Source organism: Sapajus apella, unplaced genomic scaffold (assembly GCF_009761245.1).
Source record: "Sapajus apella isolate SASKATOON/1434 unplaced genomic scaffold, GSC_monkey_1.0 scaffold55, whole genome shotgun sequence".
NCBI lineage: Eukaryota > Metazoa > Chordata > Mammalia > Primates > Cebidae > Sapajus > Sapajus apella.
In genome coordinates, this window is record NW_022436995.1 from 9,623,797 (window position 1) to 9,640,070 (window position 16,274).

Genomic DNA, 16,274 nt, shown 5'->3' on the forward strand with positions numbered 1-16,274 from the left:
GATGCTGGCATCTGGCAAGGGCCTTCCTGCTGTGGCATCCCGTGGCAGAAGGTGGAAGGGCAAGAGAGATAGAGCAAGAGAGGACCAAAGTCACTTTTATAACAAACCCACTCACAATAACTAACCCACTCCCAAGATAAAGACATTAAGGCATGCATGAGGGCACAGCTCTCATGACCCAATCACCTCTTTAGTTTTTTGAGATGGAGTCTCACTCTATTGCCCAGGCTCTGCCTTCCAGATTCAAGCGATTCTCCTGCCTCAGCCTCCTGAGTAGCTGGGATTATAGGCATGCACCACCACACCCAGCTAATTTTTGTATGTTTAGTGGAGATGGGGTTTCACCATGTTGGCCAGGCTGGTCTCAAACTCCTGACCTTGTGATCTACCTGCCTCTGCCTCCTGAAGTGCTGGGATTACAGGCATGAGCCTCTGCACCTGGCCTTAATCACCACTTATAACCACTTCCCAACACTGTTGCATCGGAGATTAAGTTTCCAACACATGAACTCTGGGGAACATATTCAAGTCACAGCACCCTCCAAACCATCCATGTGGTAACAGGGGTGTAGAGAAACCTGTATGAAAAAATACATTTATGTTGCCCAAAAGCTTTTGCAACATGTAAATCCAGTAGGCACCAGTCAGCGTATCGTTTCTTTAAGATCTGTTTGCTTGAAATCAGAGAGGAATATTTTTCCATCAAGGCTGTGGGAGGTGTTTTTTAAAAATAATATCTGTTTTTAATAACAATTTTATATGTTGGTTAGAATTAGAAGCTGCTAGTAATATCCAGCTATTCAGATGTTGTCCCTATTAGCATTTTGACGTATTTTCTTGCAGATTTTTGTAATAGATAGGGATCCTTTTATATATACTGGTTGAGCATCGTAAATCCAAAAATCCAAAATCCAAAATGCTCCAAAATCTGAAATTTGTTGAGCATTGACACGGTGCTCAAAGTAAGTGCTCTTTGAAGCACTTTAGATTTTGGATTTTTGGATCTAGGATGCTCAACCAGTAAGTAAAATGCAAATAATTCAAAATCCAAAAAAACATCTCAAACTCTGAAACACTTCTGGTCCGAAGCACTTTGGATATGGGATACTCAACCTGTATAGAATTGATTCTGTTTTACTAAGTGTAGATCTTTAGCAATGCTCATGCCACTAAATATTCTTTGAACACATGATTTTAAACGACCCCAGAGTATTCCATTATATGGGTAAACATATAAATTTTAACAATGTCCCCCTTGCTGTCCCTATGATAAATAACATGGCAGTGACTGTTTTAGTGTGCTTCTCTGTTGATTTCCCTGGGGCAAATTCCCATAGCAGAATTATTGGTCAGAGGTAATGAACATTTTAAAAGCGTATTGGATGCCGGGTGCAGTAGCTCACACCTATAATTCCAGCACTTTGGGAGGTCGAGGCAGGTGGATCACTTGAGGTCAGGAGTTCGAGATCAGCCTGACCAACATGGTGGAACCCTGTCTCTACTAAAAATACAAAATTAGCTGGGCGTGGTGGATGCCTGTAATCCCAGCTACTCGGGAGGCTGAGGCAGGCGAATCACTTGAACTCGGGAGGTGGAGGTTGCCGTGAGCCGAGATTGCACCACTGCACTCCAGCCTGGGCAAGAAGAGAGAAACTCTGTCTCAAAAAAAAAAAAGTGTTGAAGAGGTTCTGTCAAATGGATCTCCAGGGCAGTTGCCCTGCTTTACACTCCCACCCATCTTGAAGCAGGGGGTCTCTGCCCCTCTCCTGGGGCTGGGGATCAGGTTGTATCTCAAATACACCCTATCTGCCAATAACTCTGTCTACTGGCATTGGCAGTAGACAGGGTGTCTTTGAGATACCACCTGATCCCTAACCCTGGGCTCTTCCTTGGGAAGACTCAGGGTGCACAACAGCTGCCCTTCAACATCTGACATTGAAGGTCTGTCCCAGCAAAGAAGGGCTGGACTTGTTCTGTGAGCCCTCCAGGATAACACCCACAAGAACAGGATGAAGCTCTCCCTAAGGGTTATAGACCCCAAAAATAGGCTTTTCCTCCACCCCCACCCTAAGCAGCAAGATCTCTGCCCAGCTTTGTTGAGACCGAAGTTCTCTAAGGTTGGAGGACCAGATGGTAAATTAGAGGTGGATCCCTGAGAACTTTACCCCTGGGACAGTTATGTGAGCTGACCATCTAAACAGTCATTGTATAGTCATGTAACACTGAAAAATCTTGGCTCCATAGAAGCTCACTAAATCTCTGTTTTCTTAGTTGCAAAGTGGAGTTGTTATGAGGATTAAATCTGATTATATTTGTATCAATATAAACGCATTTATATTAATATGCTATTACATTATTAATAGCCATGTGTTAGTGTTGGTGTCCGTGTATTCGTGTGAAGCATGAGAAAACAGTATTGTACAGCAGTTAGGAGCCAGGCTCTGGAGCCACACAGAGCCAGGTTTGGTCTCTGGTTCCACCCGCTCTACAGAACAGTAACTTGTACAACAGAGGCATATGTGGGGCTCGGGGAGCAGACTGCTCACATTTAAAAAAAACTTACAATCAGCTTCCTTTAGAACATTTGGCAGAGACATTTTGTTTGTTCTTTAATTTTTATGTTTGTTAAAGTAATAAATGGGCAGAGGTCAGAAAGTCTAATAATACCCTAAGGCCCGTAGCCCTGCAAATGATATGCTGGCTTTGGCTTGTGCCGGAATTTAGAAGTTTTGCAAGCTAGTTGTTAAGCAGAGCCATTATTAAAAATTACATTGAATAAACTTTCTATTAAATTGTAGTAAAAACAGAGTCACTAAATATTAAAAATGTATTGCTCCCAATTATTTCACTATTTTCTGTGTTCTTGAGGTTATCTGTGCCTATTACATTTGCATAGTGGAAATTTTCTATAAGCATGTGCTGAGAGCTTCTTCTTTGTCTGGATTTGATGGCATTAACCTAAAATCTGTGACTGGGGGAATACTTACACCACCAGAGTTGGCAAACAATATGAATCCGGGCCTTTTTTCTCTGGAGACCCAGTTGTTAAGCATCCACAGCCCACCACTGCCTAGAACCACAATCCCTGTCCCGTCTGGTGACACCCCGCATTTCCTACTCTGGTGTTAGCTGTTTCTTTTTGCACTTACCCCCATATTTCTTAATTACATGCTTTTACCATTGCATCTTATTTTCAAATAGTAGACATGGCCTGTTGGCTTCCCATTATGGAAAATGAGGCTCTAGCCCTTTTCCAGCTCTGTCTCCCTCCTTACTACACACACATACACACTTTCCTTGCCTCTGTCTTCCCAGTACAGCATAGCACCATTCTTGTTTAAGATATAAATATTCAGGTTTTACATTATTACAGTCATATAAATATTGTACGTAAAGCACTACGCACTGTGATCACATTCGCTTTCTTTTCTTTTCTTTCCTTTTCTTTTTTTGAGACAGGGTCTTAGTCCGTCCTCCGGGCTGGAGGGGAGGCGTATGATCATGCCTCATTGCAGCCTAGGTCTCCTGGGCTCAAGTAATCCTCCCACCTCAGCCTCCCCAGTAGCTGAGACTCTAGGCATGTACCATTATGCCCAGCTAATTTTTTTGGTATTTTTGGTAGAGGTGGAATTTTGCCATGTTTCCCAGGCTGGTCTTGAACTCCTGGGCTTAAACGATCCACCTGCCTTGGCCTCCCAAAGTGCTGGGATTACAGGTGTGAGCCACTGTGCCTGGCCTACATTAGCTTTCTCAGACAACATTTTTTCTTGGAGTTAATAATTGCATTTTAAAAATTTGCTTGATGTCTCTACAGAAAAGTGGTTTTCCGACGGGCACGGTGGCTTATGCCTGTAATCCCAGCACTTTGGGAGGCCGAGGCAGGTGGGTCACCTGAGGTCAGGAGTCCAAGACCAGCCTGACCAACATGGAGAAACCCCATCTCCTCTAAAAATACAAAATTAGCTGGGTGTGATGGTTCATGCCTGTAATCCCAGCTACTCAGGAGGCTGAGGCAGGAGAATTGCTGGAACCCGGGAGGCAGAGATTGCAGTGAGCCGAGATCACACCATTGCATTCCAGCCTGGGCAACAAGAGCAAAACTCCATCTCAAAGAAAAAGAAGAAAGCAAAGTGGTTTTCAAACTTTTTTTTTTAAAGCAATGGAGCTTATCAGTCTCTAGAAAGACTTGCCTCCTTCCCTAGTACAGGGCTCTGTCCACTCCCCATTCTAAACACGTTTCTTTTTGTTCTGAATAGGTTCCAGTGATGTTGCCCAACCTGCCCCTCCAGTGTTTCACCCACGGGCTGCTGGCTAGAAGCTCCTGTTATCTGATGGCCACCTACTGACTGGCTGGGTGTCTCTCAGATCTGGCTGGACTGGGCTGGGTGCCAAACACTTAATGCAGACAGCTTAGCTCAGGGAACACTCCAGTGCAGCTTTTGAGATCAGATGGAAGGAACGACTCCGTCAGAGAGCAAGTGAGCTGTGGAAGCAGAGCCTATCTGCCCATGAAAAGCCAGCGCCGCAGGAGGGGAGCTGGCCCGCAATGACCAGTAGGGTTCAAGAACGCTCACTTTTGAGAATCACACCTGTGTGGAAATGCCAGCTTTGCTTTCAGCTGCTTGACCTGGGGCAAGTAGCTTAACCTTTCTGGGCCTTAATTGCCTCATACCTAATTAACAAGGCTATTTCAAGAGTTAAAGATAATGTAACCCTAATAAATTGCAGAGTCACATGTGACCCAGCCTCTGCTTAGAGTCTCATTTTTAAAAAAATCAGACTCAGCTGGGTGCAGTGGCTCAAGCCTTTAGGAGGCCAAAGTGGGCTGATTGCCTGAGGTCAGGAGTTCAAGACCAGCCTAGCCAACATAGTGGAACCCTGTCTCTACTAAAAATATAAAAAATTAGCCAGGCATGATGGCTGACGCCTGTAGAGCCAATTACTCAGGAGGCTGAGGCAGGAGAATTGCTGGAACCCGGGAGGCAGAGGTTGCTGTGAGCCAAGATCACACCACTGCACTCCAGCCTGGGCCACAGAGCGAGACTCTGTCTCAAAAATATAATAAAAATTAACATTAAAATTAAAAAGAAAAATTTTCTTGAGACAGAGTCTCGCTCTGTGGCCCAGGCTGGAGTGCGGTGGTATGATCTCAGCTCTCTGCAACCTTCACCTCCTGGGTTCAAGCCATTCTCATGCCTCAGCTTCCTGAGTAACTAGAATTACAGGGGCCCACCACCATGCCTGGCTAATTTTTGTATTTTTAGTAGAGACCGGGTTTTTCCATGTTGGCTAGGCTGGTCCCAAACTCCTGACCTTAGATGATCCACCGACCTCAGCCTCCCAAAGTGCTGGGATTACAGGCGTAAGCCACCGTGCCTGGCCTAAACAATCATATTCTAACAGCCCAGAAGTAATTTAAAATGTATTCCAAACCTCATTACATCTTTCTTAGAATATTGAAAGGGAGCCCCTTCATTACTGACCCAACAGTCTCCAAATTCTTTTCCTCTGTCCTGTAATTTCCCCACAACGTACATCAGTGAAATTCTCCTGCGTCCATCCTCTGAGGCTTTCCTTCCTTCTCTTTAGCTGCCTCGTTCTGCATCTTCCTACCACTGCCGTTTTCTCCAGGCCTGTTTTTCCTCTGCCCATCCTGCCATGGCTCTGTTGCAAAAGATCAAACGATCTGGAAATGAGCCGATAGAGATGCAGACGGGAAGTGCTGGGGAAGAGGTCACGGCAGGACACACGCTCTGAAATAACTCGCCTTCATCTCACTGGGAAGTGCGAGGCATGTGCAGTAGCAAGGGCTTGGCAGAAACTGGTTCTCTTCCGCCTTATTGTTCTGATGAGGAATCTGAGGGAGGGAGCTGTATAACCTCCTCCTAGACCCCCCTCTTTTCTGGCCACCTACCCACTGTTAGCAGATGGGCAGTGGCCGGAGAAGCCTCCTTGCCTTCTTTCCTCCAAGCTCCCCAAAAAAGTAGCATGAAAAAGACCTGAGGGATGGAGGTATAGCTTCTGCCCACAATTCCCCCTCCCTTCTCTGCCACCTTTGTAGCCACTAAACATGGAACAGCTCTTCCACACCGTTAAAAACTTTTTCCATCCTTTTGTGGACTCTCCCCCTCCCAGGAAGTCCTAGACTGAGCACCTACTGGGTACCAGACCTGTAGGGGGCTGGAGATTCAGAAACAAGGAGGACACAGACTCTGTCCTCAGTTGCTCACAAACAAATAGAAACAAACTGCAAATCAGATATGGCTGTAGTTTTTGTTGTTGTTTTGAGATGGATTCTCACTCTGTCACCCAAGCTGTGTGACCTCGGCTCACTACAACCTCCGCCTCCTGGGTTCAAGTGATTCGATTCTCCTGCCTCAGCCTCCCAAGTAGCTGGAATTACAGGCATGTGTCACCATGCCCAGCTAATTATAGTATTTTCAGTAAAGATGGGGTTTCTCCATGTTGGCCAGGCTGGTCTCAAACTCCTGACAGGTGATCTGCCCGCCTCGGCCTCCCAAAGTGCTGGGATTACAGGCGTGAGCCACCGTGCCAAGCCTGGTTGTATTATAATGGAGGGAAGCAGAGAACGCTGTGAGAGCACAGAGGAGGAGATCTTCACCCACTAAGGGACCAGGGAAGACTTTCTGGAGGAGGTGTCATCTATGCTGTGCAATAGTAAGTGCTGTCATATATTGAGCATTTACTGATATTCTCTTCACCAAGTGCTTTGCTAAGCATATTGGCTCACTTAATCTTCACAATGATGCTAAAAAGTAGACATTGCTATTCTCATTTTAGAGAGAGAAATTAACTTTCCCTTTTTTTTTTTTTTTTTTTTTTTTGAGATGGAGTCTTGCTCTTGTTGTCCAGGCTAGAGTGCAATGGTGCGATCTCAGCTCACTGCAACCTCCGCCTCCCAGGTTCAAGCGATTCTCCCGCCTCAGCCTCCCGAGTAGCTGGGATTACAGGCACACACCACCATGCCCAGCTAATTTTCTATATTTTTAGTAAAGACATCATTTCACCATGTTGGCCAGGCTGGTCTTGAACTCCTGACCTCAGGTAATCCACCTGCCTTAGCCTCCCAAGTGCTGGGATTACAGGTATGAGCCACTGTGCGCAGCCAACTTTTCTAAGCCACATAGCTAAAAAGCAGCAGCGCATGATTCAAACACAGGCCTGTGTGATTCTGAAGACTGCTTTCAACACAGGGCACTGTATACAGGTGTTTAAGATGTACGCTGCCCAAGGATGCCCATTCATATCGTAGAGAGAATGGCTCGCTCATGTAAGACTGCCTAGGTGGACTCAGAGGTTCAGCCTGCTCCGTTGACTCCTGGGAGCGGGAAAGAGCCTCCTTCTGATCCAAACCTGACTGTGCCCTGGGGTATGCGGGGAGTGTGGGCCCCAGGGAGAGGAGGTGCACCCCAGCGTCTGGATGTGCGTGAACAGGGCAGAATATGGGCCTATGTGTGTGCTGCCAGGGCTGCTGCCCACTGGGCTTCAGTCCTTCCAGTGGGCAGTAACAGCTTACCTTTAAACACTTTTATTGATGCAGGGCACTGTTTCCTCGTTCGCTGAGGGGTGTATGAACAAGCAGCAGCCTGCCCCACCATGAATGTGCAGCCTCCGGGCACCATTCAGTGTTGGGGAGGACATAGCCACAGAGCAATGTGGCCCAGCCTGCCTTGGCCCAGTAGAGGCCAAAGACAAAAATGAAACACAGGGCCAAGTGCAGTGGCTCATGAGGGCAGGAGTTCAAGAACAGCCTAGCCAAGATGGTGAAACCCCATCTCTACGAAAAATACAAAAATTAGTTGGGTGTGGTGGCGGGCATCTGTAATCCTAGCTACTCTGGAGGCTGAGGCAGAAAAATTGCTTGTACCTGGGAGGTGGAGGTTGTAGAGACCCGAGATGGTGCCATCACGCTCCAGCCTGAGTGACAGAGCAAGACTCCAACTCAAAATAAATAAATAAATAAATAAAATAAGCTGGCAGAGCGCAGTGGCTCACGCGTGTAATCCCAGCACTTTGGGAGGCCGAGGCAGGTGGATCACCTGAGGTCAAGAGTTCAATACAAGCCTGACCAATATGATGAAACCCCATCTCTACTAAAAATACAAAAATTAGCCGGGCATAGTGGCATGCACCTGTAATCCCAGCTACTCGTGGGGCTGAGACAGGAGAATTACTTGAACCCGGGAGGCGGGGGTTGCAGTGAGCCCAGATTGGGCCATTGCACTCCAGCCTGGGGAACAAAAGCAAAACTCCATCTCCAAATAAATAAATACAATAAAGCAAAATAATAAAACACAAGTATGTCCTCAGGACCTTCCAGTCCAGTTGAGAGGCTCCATCCAAGACCACCCCAGGGCCATCAAACTAATCCCCGCCTCTCTCTCTCTCTCTTTCTCCTCTGCAGACAGGCAGGATTGAGCCCAACTACCCCAAGGTCTGCGGCCACCAGGGCAATGTGCTGGACATCAAATGGAACCCCTTCATCGACAACATCATTGCCTCATGCTCGGAGGACACATCGGTGAGCGGAGGGGTGCTCCTCGAGGAGGGTGGGCTCAGGCCCCTCCTCACTTCCTTGGGAAGCCTCCCTTCCTACCCTCCCCTCTTCCTTTGCCCTTTGCCCTTCTTTCCTCCTGTTTGTCATCCTTCCAGCCAGCCCTGAGATGGACCGGGGTGAGGGCGGGGGGGAAGGGAGCCAGGAACGAACCGAGGGAGCAAATCCCTGCTGGATTCCACAGATCTGTGTTTTCAGTGTGATTGAGCTTGGAGGTGTTGCTTTTGTAGGTGAGAATTAGAATTTAAAAATTAAGTGTGTGATTCAGTATTCGTCTATGCTCTCTAAAGAAGGGTGAGAGAAAGAATATGAACAAGGAGGGAGGGAGACCCACAGTTTGAACTCCATGTGTTCCACCATTCAATGAGAAGAGAGAGGAAACAGGAGAAGAGAGATAAGTAAGAGAGATCAGGGAGGAGACAGAGAGAATAGATAGGAGAAATGGAGACAGCAGGGAAAGGAGGGAAGAGAACATTTAGAGAGGGAGATGAAGAATCCAGGGAAAGTAGCCAGGGCACAGTGGGTTCACGCCTGTAATCCCAGTGCTTTGGGAGGCCAAGGCAGGAGGATCGCTTGAGGCCAGCCTGGGCAACACAGTGAGATCCCCCATCTGTACAAAAAATTGAATTTAAAAAAAATAGCTGGGTGTGGTGGTGCACACCTGTAGTCCCAGCTTGGAGGCTGAGGTGGTAGGATCACTTGAACCTGGAAGGTCAAGGCTACAGTAAGCTGTGATTATGCCACTGCACCCCAGCCTGGGTAACAGAATGAGACTCTGTCTCAAAAAAAAAAAGAGGTCGGCCATGGTGGCTCATGTCTATAAGCCCAGCACACTTTGGGAGGCTGAGGCATGTGGATTATTTGAGGTCAGGAGTTCGAGACCAGCTCGGCCAACATGGTGAAACCCCATCTCTACTAAAAATACAAAAATTAGGTTGGCGAGGTGGCTCATGCCTGTAATCCCAGCAGTTTGGGAGGCCGAGGTGGGCGAATCACCTGAGGTCGAGAGTTCGAGACCAGCCTGACCAACATGGAGAAACCCCGTCTCTACTGAAAATACAAAATGAGCTGAGCATGGTGGTACATGCCTGTAATCCCAGCTACTCAGGAGGCTGAGGCAGGAGAATTGCTTGAATCCCGGGGGTCGGAGGTTGCAGCAAGCAGAGATTGCACTACTGCACTCCAGCCTAGGAAACAAAAGTGAAACTCTGTCTCAGAAAAAACTTAGCCAGGCTTGGTGGTGCACCCCTGTAATCCCAGCTACTCGGAAGGCTGAGGCAGGAGAATTGCTTGAACCTGGGAGGCGGAGGTTGCAGTGAGCAGAGATCCCACCACCGCCCTCCATGCACTTTAGCCTGGGTGACAGAGCAAGACTCCCTCTCAAAAAAAGAAAAAGAATCCAGGCAAAGTGAAATTTGAAACTGCATTCTGGCCACTCCTTCCTCAGCCTTGACCAGTGGAGGCAGGGTCAGAGGTGCTGGCAGTAACCTTCTGGAGGGAGGGTCCCATACTGTGTTCCACACTGCCCCTGAGCAGCATCAGCATGCCAGCTTGGAGGAAAGAGGAGATTTCAGAGCCTCAACTGAGCTGGTGAGGAGGGCCCTGGTGTTCCCAGATGAAGGAGGATCAGCCTAAACCCCTGATGTTCCCAGGTAAAGGAAGATCCCAGCCTTTTAGTCAGGCCACAAACACCTACCTGGTGCTCACTGGCAGAGCCTAGATACAGGTCAGATTTTCAAGATGTTGGAATGAGAAGGAATTTCTGAGCTCACGTCTCCCTCTCTTCCCAGACTGGACTGTGAACTCCTGGGAGCAGAGGCCATAGCCTATTTGGTTCTGAACCTCTTGCATCCAGCACAGGGCCTGCTACCTAATAAATGCTTAGTAGGTGTTGGATAGGATAGATGGATGGATGGATGGATGGATGGATGGATGGATGGATGGACTGATTGTTGAATGGATGGATGGATAGATGAATGGATTGTTGGATGGATGGATTGTTGGATGGATATATGGATGAATGGATAGATGGATGGATGGATGGATAGATGGATGGATGGATGGATTGTTGGATGGATATATGGATGAATGGATAGATGGATGGATGGATTGATGTATGTATGTATGGATGGATGGATGGATGTTGGATTACTGGATAGATGGATTGTTGGATGGATTACTACACTGATGGAGAGATGAATGAGTATAATTGATAATGGATAGATGAATGAGTGAAAGAATGAGTAAATGGATGACTGTATGATAGATGGGTAGATGGATGAATGAAAGATAAACAAATGAACAAGTAAGTTAATATAGTCCAGTTATTCAAAGACAGAGAGATTTGCAGTAAATAGCCTCCCTCAGCTCATACGTTGGGGGTGAGGTCAGCGGGCATAGTACCTGGTATACGGGAGGGTGGTGAGGAGGGGACTAAAGGGTGGAGTGGGCTTGGCCAGCCCGAAGTCAGTCACAGAGGACTCCTAAAAGTGGCAGCAGTGAGGGCAGGGCCCGTGGGAGCAAAGAGAGCAAGAGCCTGTGGTGAAGACAGTCCATCAGGCTTCCGCAGCCCCAGAACCAAATTAGGGACAGTGGTCAGGGGTCAGGACATAGGCAGGCCAGAGCTGCAGAAGGAAGGGCACAGGTGATGGAGCTGGGGACACAAGGAGTTCACTGGTTGCTTCCTGGGCTGGGAAGGAGGCAGATGGGCTGGTAGGGGCTGGAGAGCCCAGTGGCCAGCACGAGAGGCCTGGGCTCACTGGGAGAGAGGGCAGGCAGAGGTGCTGCCCATCCTTCTCTCCTGGATTCAGGGAGCCCAAGGAGTGCGGTAACTACAGCTGGCTCCGTCCCTGCCTGCTGAGGTGCTGGGAGAGTGGCGGGGAGGGCTGAGTCCAGCTGCTCTCATCAGCCAGCAGTCAGTAGATGGCCTTGGAACTCAGGGCTGCTCCTCTGTCCACTCTGGGCTGGGCCTTTCACATCCATTTAGCCCTTACAGCCACTCTGTGAGACAGGCACTGCCACCCGCAAACTGAGGGTTGGGAGGTAGGTCACAAGCCAGGAAGTAAAGGAGCAGGGATCTTACCTGGCCCACTTGCTGCAGAGCCGTGCTCTGTCAGTTTCCTCATCACAGATAGCCAATGCCAGGCCCCTCCCAGCGGCTCCAGTCTTATCCGAGGACCCAGCTGGGTTAAGAGAAGAGCAGTGTCCCTCTTGATGTAGTGGGGACAGATTGGACCAGGGCTCCTGGAATCACTGGCCACCTGCGTCCCTCCTCAGGTCTCAATTTCTCCTGCCTGACTCAGGGTGAGAAGGATCTTCCCAGTCTTTGCATCTTATTTAACCTGATATATGCCTCATCCTCTAGGACACCAGCTTGTAGACAAGACATCCATGGTTTGTGTCCAAGAAAAACATAAAGATGCATCCCCAACCACATGAGCCAAAGACTCTTCAGTTTTGCACACACTGATTGAGATACCATAGTATGCCCGGCACTGCCCTGGCTGCTGGGTCCAAAGAGCTCAACCACAGGATCTGGTAGAACCTGGTCTGGAATCTCAGCTTCACCATTTACCATCTGGGTGGCCAAGGGAGTGTTACTTGGCCTCTCTGAGCCTCAGCTTTGCTTGCCTCTGAAACAGTGGGTACCTCCCTTTGGCAGTTGTGATGAGGATGAATGTTAGCCTGTGCCCAGTAGTATGCCTGGCCCCTCACTGATGCCTGCTCATCTCCCTCCTAGCAGAGGGGCAGGGGGTAGGGGGCAGGGCCCACCCACCAAAATGTAGTGCACAATGAGGTCATTGAATCCACCCAGGTCAAGCAAAGGGCTATGCACACAGGGAAGAGAGGGATTCGTTTTGACCAAGGTGCAGAGAGGAGAGGTAGTTAGCTGGACTTTGGAGAAGCAAGACTTTGACAGGCAAAAAAAGGGCTATAGAAGGAGTCCCAGGAAGGGACCCAGTATATCTGGTGTGCTTGGCCTGGCGGGAATGCTTACACTGTGCACTTAGAAAAGGGAGAGTCAGGCTGGGCGCAGTGGCTCACTCCTGCAATCCCAGCACTTTGGGAGGCCGAGGTGGGCAGATCACGAGGTCAAGAGATCCAAACCACCCTGGTCAACATGGTGAAACCCCGTCTCTACTAAAAATACAAAAATTAGCTGGGCGTGGTGGCACGTGACTGTGGTCCCAGCTACTCGCGAGGCTGAGGCAGGAGAATGGCTTGAACCCGGAGGTGGAGGTTGCAGTGAGCCGAGATTGCGCCACTGCACTCCAGCTTGGTGACAGAGCGAGACTCCGTCTCAAAAAAAAAAGAAAGAAAAGAAAAAGGAGAGTCATCTGGTGTGGCTGGAGCCCTGGGGTGGTGGTCAGTGAGATGAGTGGGCAGGAAGGGAGGCTGTGAAGGGCAGCTGGGCCCAGGGAGAGCAGGCTTAGGATGCAGGGTGAGCAGCTCAACTCTGCAGCGAGACCTGTGCTTCTCAAGCCTGAGCATCAGTGGACTCCACCGAGTGTGGTGCACGGGAGACACTACACGCTCCAGAGACCCAGGGAAGGGGACCCGTGTGGAGGGAGGGGGTCAAACACAGCTTTATGCAGGACATGGGGCCTGAGCTAGCTGGATGCAGGTGGATCAGCGGAGAGAAGGGAAGAGCGAAGGGGCGTGGCTGGAGGAGTCAAGGGAAGGGCCCCGCTCGGGGCACAGGAAGGGAGGGGCTGGCCCAGGCTGCTGATCCAGAGACAAGGAGGTTAAGTCTCTGGATCAGAGAGGAACTAAGCTCTTGCTCCGGCTGCCAGGCCAGCTGCCCCAGAAGCACAGCCCCGAACCCCATCTTACCCAGCTGTCTACCCCTCCCCACCTCGGGGCTAGGGATCCCGACATTGGAGCCAACAGGTCCCTGAGGCTGGATCCCAGCCTCTCCTGGAGTAGGCAGTCTGAGGCCCTAAGGGAGATGCCTTGCCCAAGGTCACACAGGGAGTCTGTATCCTAGGAAGGTCCCCTGACTCCCAGTCTGCACTCTCAGCCCCTCACTAGTGGCTCTGGTTCCACAGAGGAGGAAACTGAGGCTCAGGGCCATGATGGGCCGACGGTTCAGATTCATTTACATCACACTGTCTGCTCTCCTCAGGGCCCAACCTAGTGCTGGGGGAATGCACAGTAGAGGCGTCTCCTGCTGTAGCCTGGGAGGGGCTGGGGTATAAAGGAAATGGAATCTGCAGCTTCCAGGGGGTGGACAGGAGATCAGCACTGCTGCCAGGGCCTCCCTGCCCCCCGTCAAAACACCTGAGGCTCAGGCTGCCGAGTCACCCTCCCTCCACCCATTGCAGCTGGAACAGTCAACTTGCTGCGCACCAGAAACGACATTCAGACCCAGGGCTGGGAGGCCAGTCGGCAAAGGCGCTGTGTGTGCCAGGCACTGTGCTACCCACAGGGCTGAGGATGGCGCCCGCCCACAGGGGCCCAGGGGAGGCTCTTCACAGCAGGTCTGGCCCCATTCCCCTGGTAGTTCCTGCCTGTGTCACCCCAGCCCTCCACTGGTCTCTCAGAACATCCAGAGGATGCAGGCTGGATTTCACAATCCCTGATTTCCCCAGCTCCTTCCCCATATCCCCCAGCCCTGCAACCTCCAGTGAAATCAATCCTTGTTCCCCAGGATCCAGCAGGAGGAGGTCCTCTGGAGTCTGGCCTCCATCCGGCCAGGGATCCAGCAGAACACGTCTAGGCCCTTCCCCAGGGGCTTCAGGCCCGAGGGAGGGGTGGGGGCCATAACTCTCCCTGGCATCTGGCAGAATCCAGTTTTTTCCGCCGCTGGGTGATGTCACCTATTGTTGAAGGCTGTGCTTTTTATAGCTGCTGCCGCAGCTAGGGAGGGCGGCTGGCAGGCGGCAGGGAAGGGCGCTATCGGTTTCCAAGCCTCACGCTCCCAGCCCTTCTCCGGGGGCCAGCAGCCGCAGAGAGAGAAAGAGGTTTCTGTCATCTCAAGGAGAGGGAGAGAGGGATCCCAGGAGAGAGGGAGGGGGAGAATAGGCTGGCGCCTTTTGCTGGTGGGCCGAGCTCCACATCTTTCCTTTGCCTTTTATTCAAGCTCCTCCATCCTGCATCTGCTCTCCTCACCCTGTAGAAGATCCCCCTCCCTGAGGAGCTGGGGGTGGGATGGACAGAATGTCAGCCCTGCTGGAAGCCACCCACCACCCTGCCTCCTGCACACCCCCGCCTCCTGAGCTCCAGAACCAATACCTCTTGGAGCTGGAAGGGAGTGATGCACTCTTGCAGAGGTAGGAGGAAGGTAGCCTTGAGGGGCCGGTGAGCTGAGTGGGTCTTCACCAATGATTTAACAGTCACAGAGAAGGCTGCAGTATGGCTCCATGGCTCAGCAGCCAGGCTCAGGAGTCCCTCGGCTTAGGTTCAACTCTTGGCTCTGCCACTCCCAGGATCTGTGATCTAGGATTAGTTTGGTTTTTTTTAACCTCTCTGAGTACTAGTTGCCATACTGTAAAATCAGGAAGATCTCGGGCCCTGAGAACTAGATAAATATAAAAGTATTTTGTGTCCCTTAAGAACTCCATAGACATTAACTGTTACTTTCTTTTCCTTAAGCGGGGGCCCAAGAGTTTAAATAACTTGCCCAGGCCAGGCACGGTGGCTCACACCTGTAATCCGAACACTTCAGGAGGCCGAGGCAGGTGGATCACCTGAGGTCAGGAGCTCGAGACCAGCTTGGCCAACATGGTAATACCTTGTCTCTCCTAAAAATACAAAAATTAGCCAGGCATGGTGGCACAGGCCCGTAGTCCCAGGTGCCAGGAGAATCACTTGAACCCAGGAGGTGGAAGTTGCAGTGAGCCGAGATCACACCACTGCACTCCAACTTGGGCGACAAAGCAAGACTGCGTCTCAAATATATATGTACAAATAACTTGCCCTGGTGATGGGTGATCAGACGACTGGGAGTCAGAGACCCAGGCTCCCCGGACACTGCTCTTTCCACTGTCTCTTATTCTTTGTTGAGCCTCCAAATAGGAGGCTGATTTCCAAAAAACACTGGTCTGAATACTGAGCCTCAAAATCCAGGAAAGACATCAGCCACCCATGCCCCCCTTCCAAATCAGGATTAGAGGGGTGATTCCCCATTTGTCCAGCCCATCACCAGCCTGTTCCCCCACATTGGGATTCACTGCTGGACCTTCGACAGGAAGTCTTCTGGGGAATCTTGGGTCCATTCATTCAGTAAATATGACGTGGGCACTAGAACATGCCAGACACGGTTCCCTGTGCTGGGGGCACAGCAGTGAATTAGGGGAGACCTCCCTGTATGGTGGGATTGACCATCCCTGGCACATTGTCTGATCCCCACGCTAACCCCAAGAAAGGTGACTTCTAGATACTTAGGGCCAGGGAGCTGCCCTGTGTCCTGGAATAAACAAGCAGAAGGGCAGATCCTGTCCTCCTCAGGGGGTTGGGTCCAGCCCAGGGAAAAAGGAAAAATCAGGTATGGGCACAGGCAGGGGTGTGGAAGAGAGGAGGAGGGTAGTCTGCCTGATTCCAACTCTGAGTTTGAATCCCAGATCCTCCTTTCCCAGCTGTGACACCTGGGCAAGCTTCCTTATCTGTGCAGTGACAGTCATTAGCAGTCATGGCAGTAATAGGCAGCACTTACCTTTCATGCATCCAGCCCCACAACGGCCACTTCACGCCCCCTCTA

General features: G+C 50.2%; 1 protein-coding gene across 4 annotated transcripts in view; it reads left to right on the forward strand.

Moving 5' to 3' along the window:
- The window catches only part of CORO2B (coronin 2B), a 153,334-nt gene that overhangs the window by 112,218 nt on the left and 24,842 nt on the right, over positions 1 to 16,274 (forward strand). For all 4 annotated transcript variants that reach the window (XM_032244625.1, XM_032244626.1, XM_032244624.1 and 1 more), the window contains exon 3: positions 8,426 to 8,542. In XM_032244625.1, coding sequence (XP_032100516.1) covers positions 8,426 to 8,542 — 117 coding nt within the window. The remainder of the gene's footprint in view (positions 1 to 8,425; positions 8,543 to 16,274) is intronic.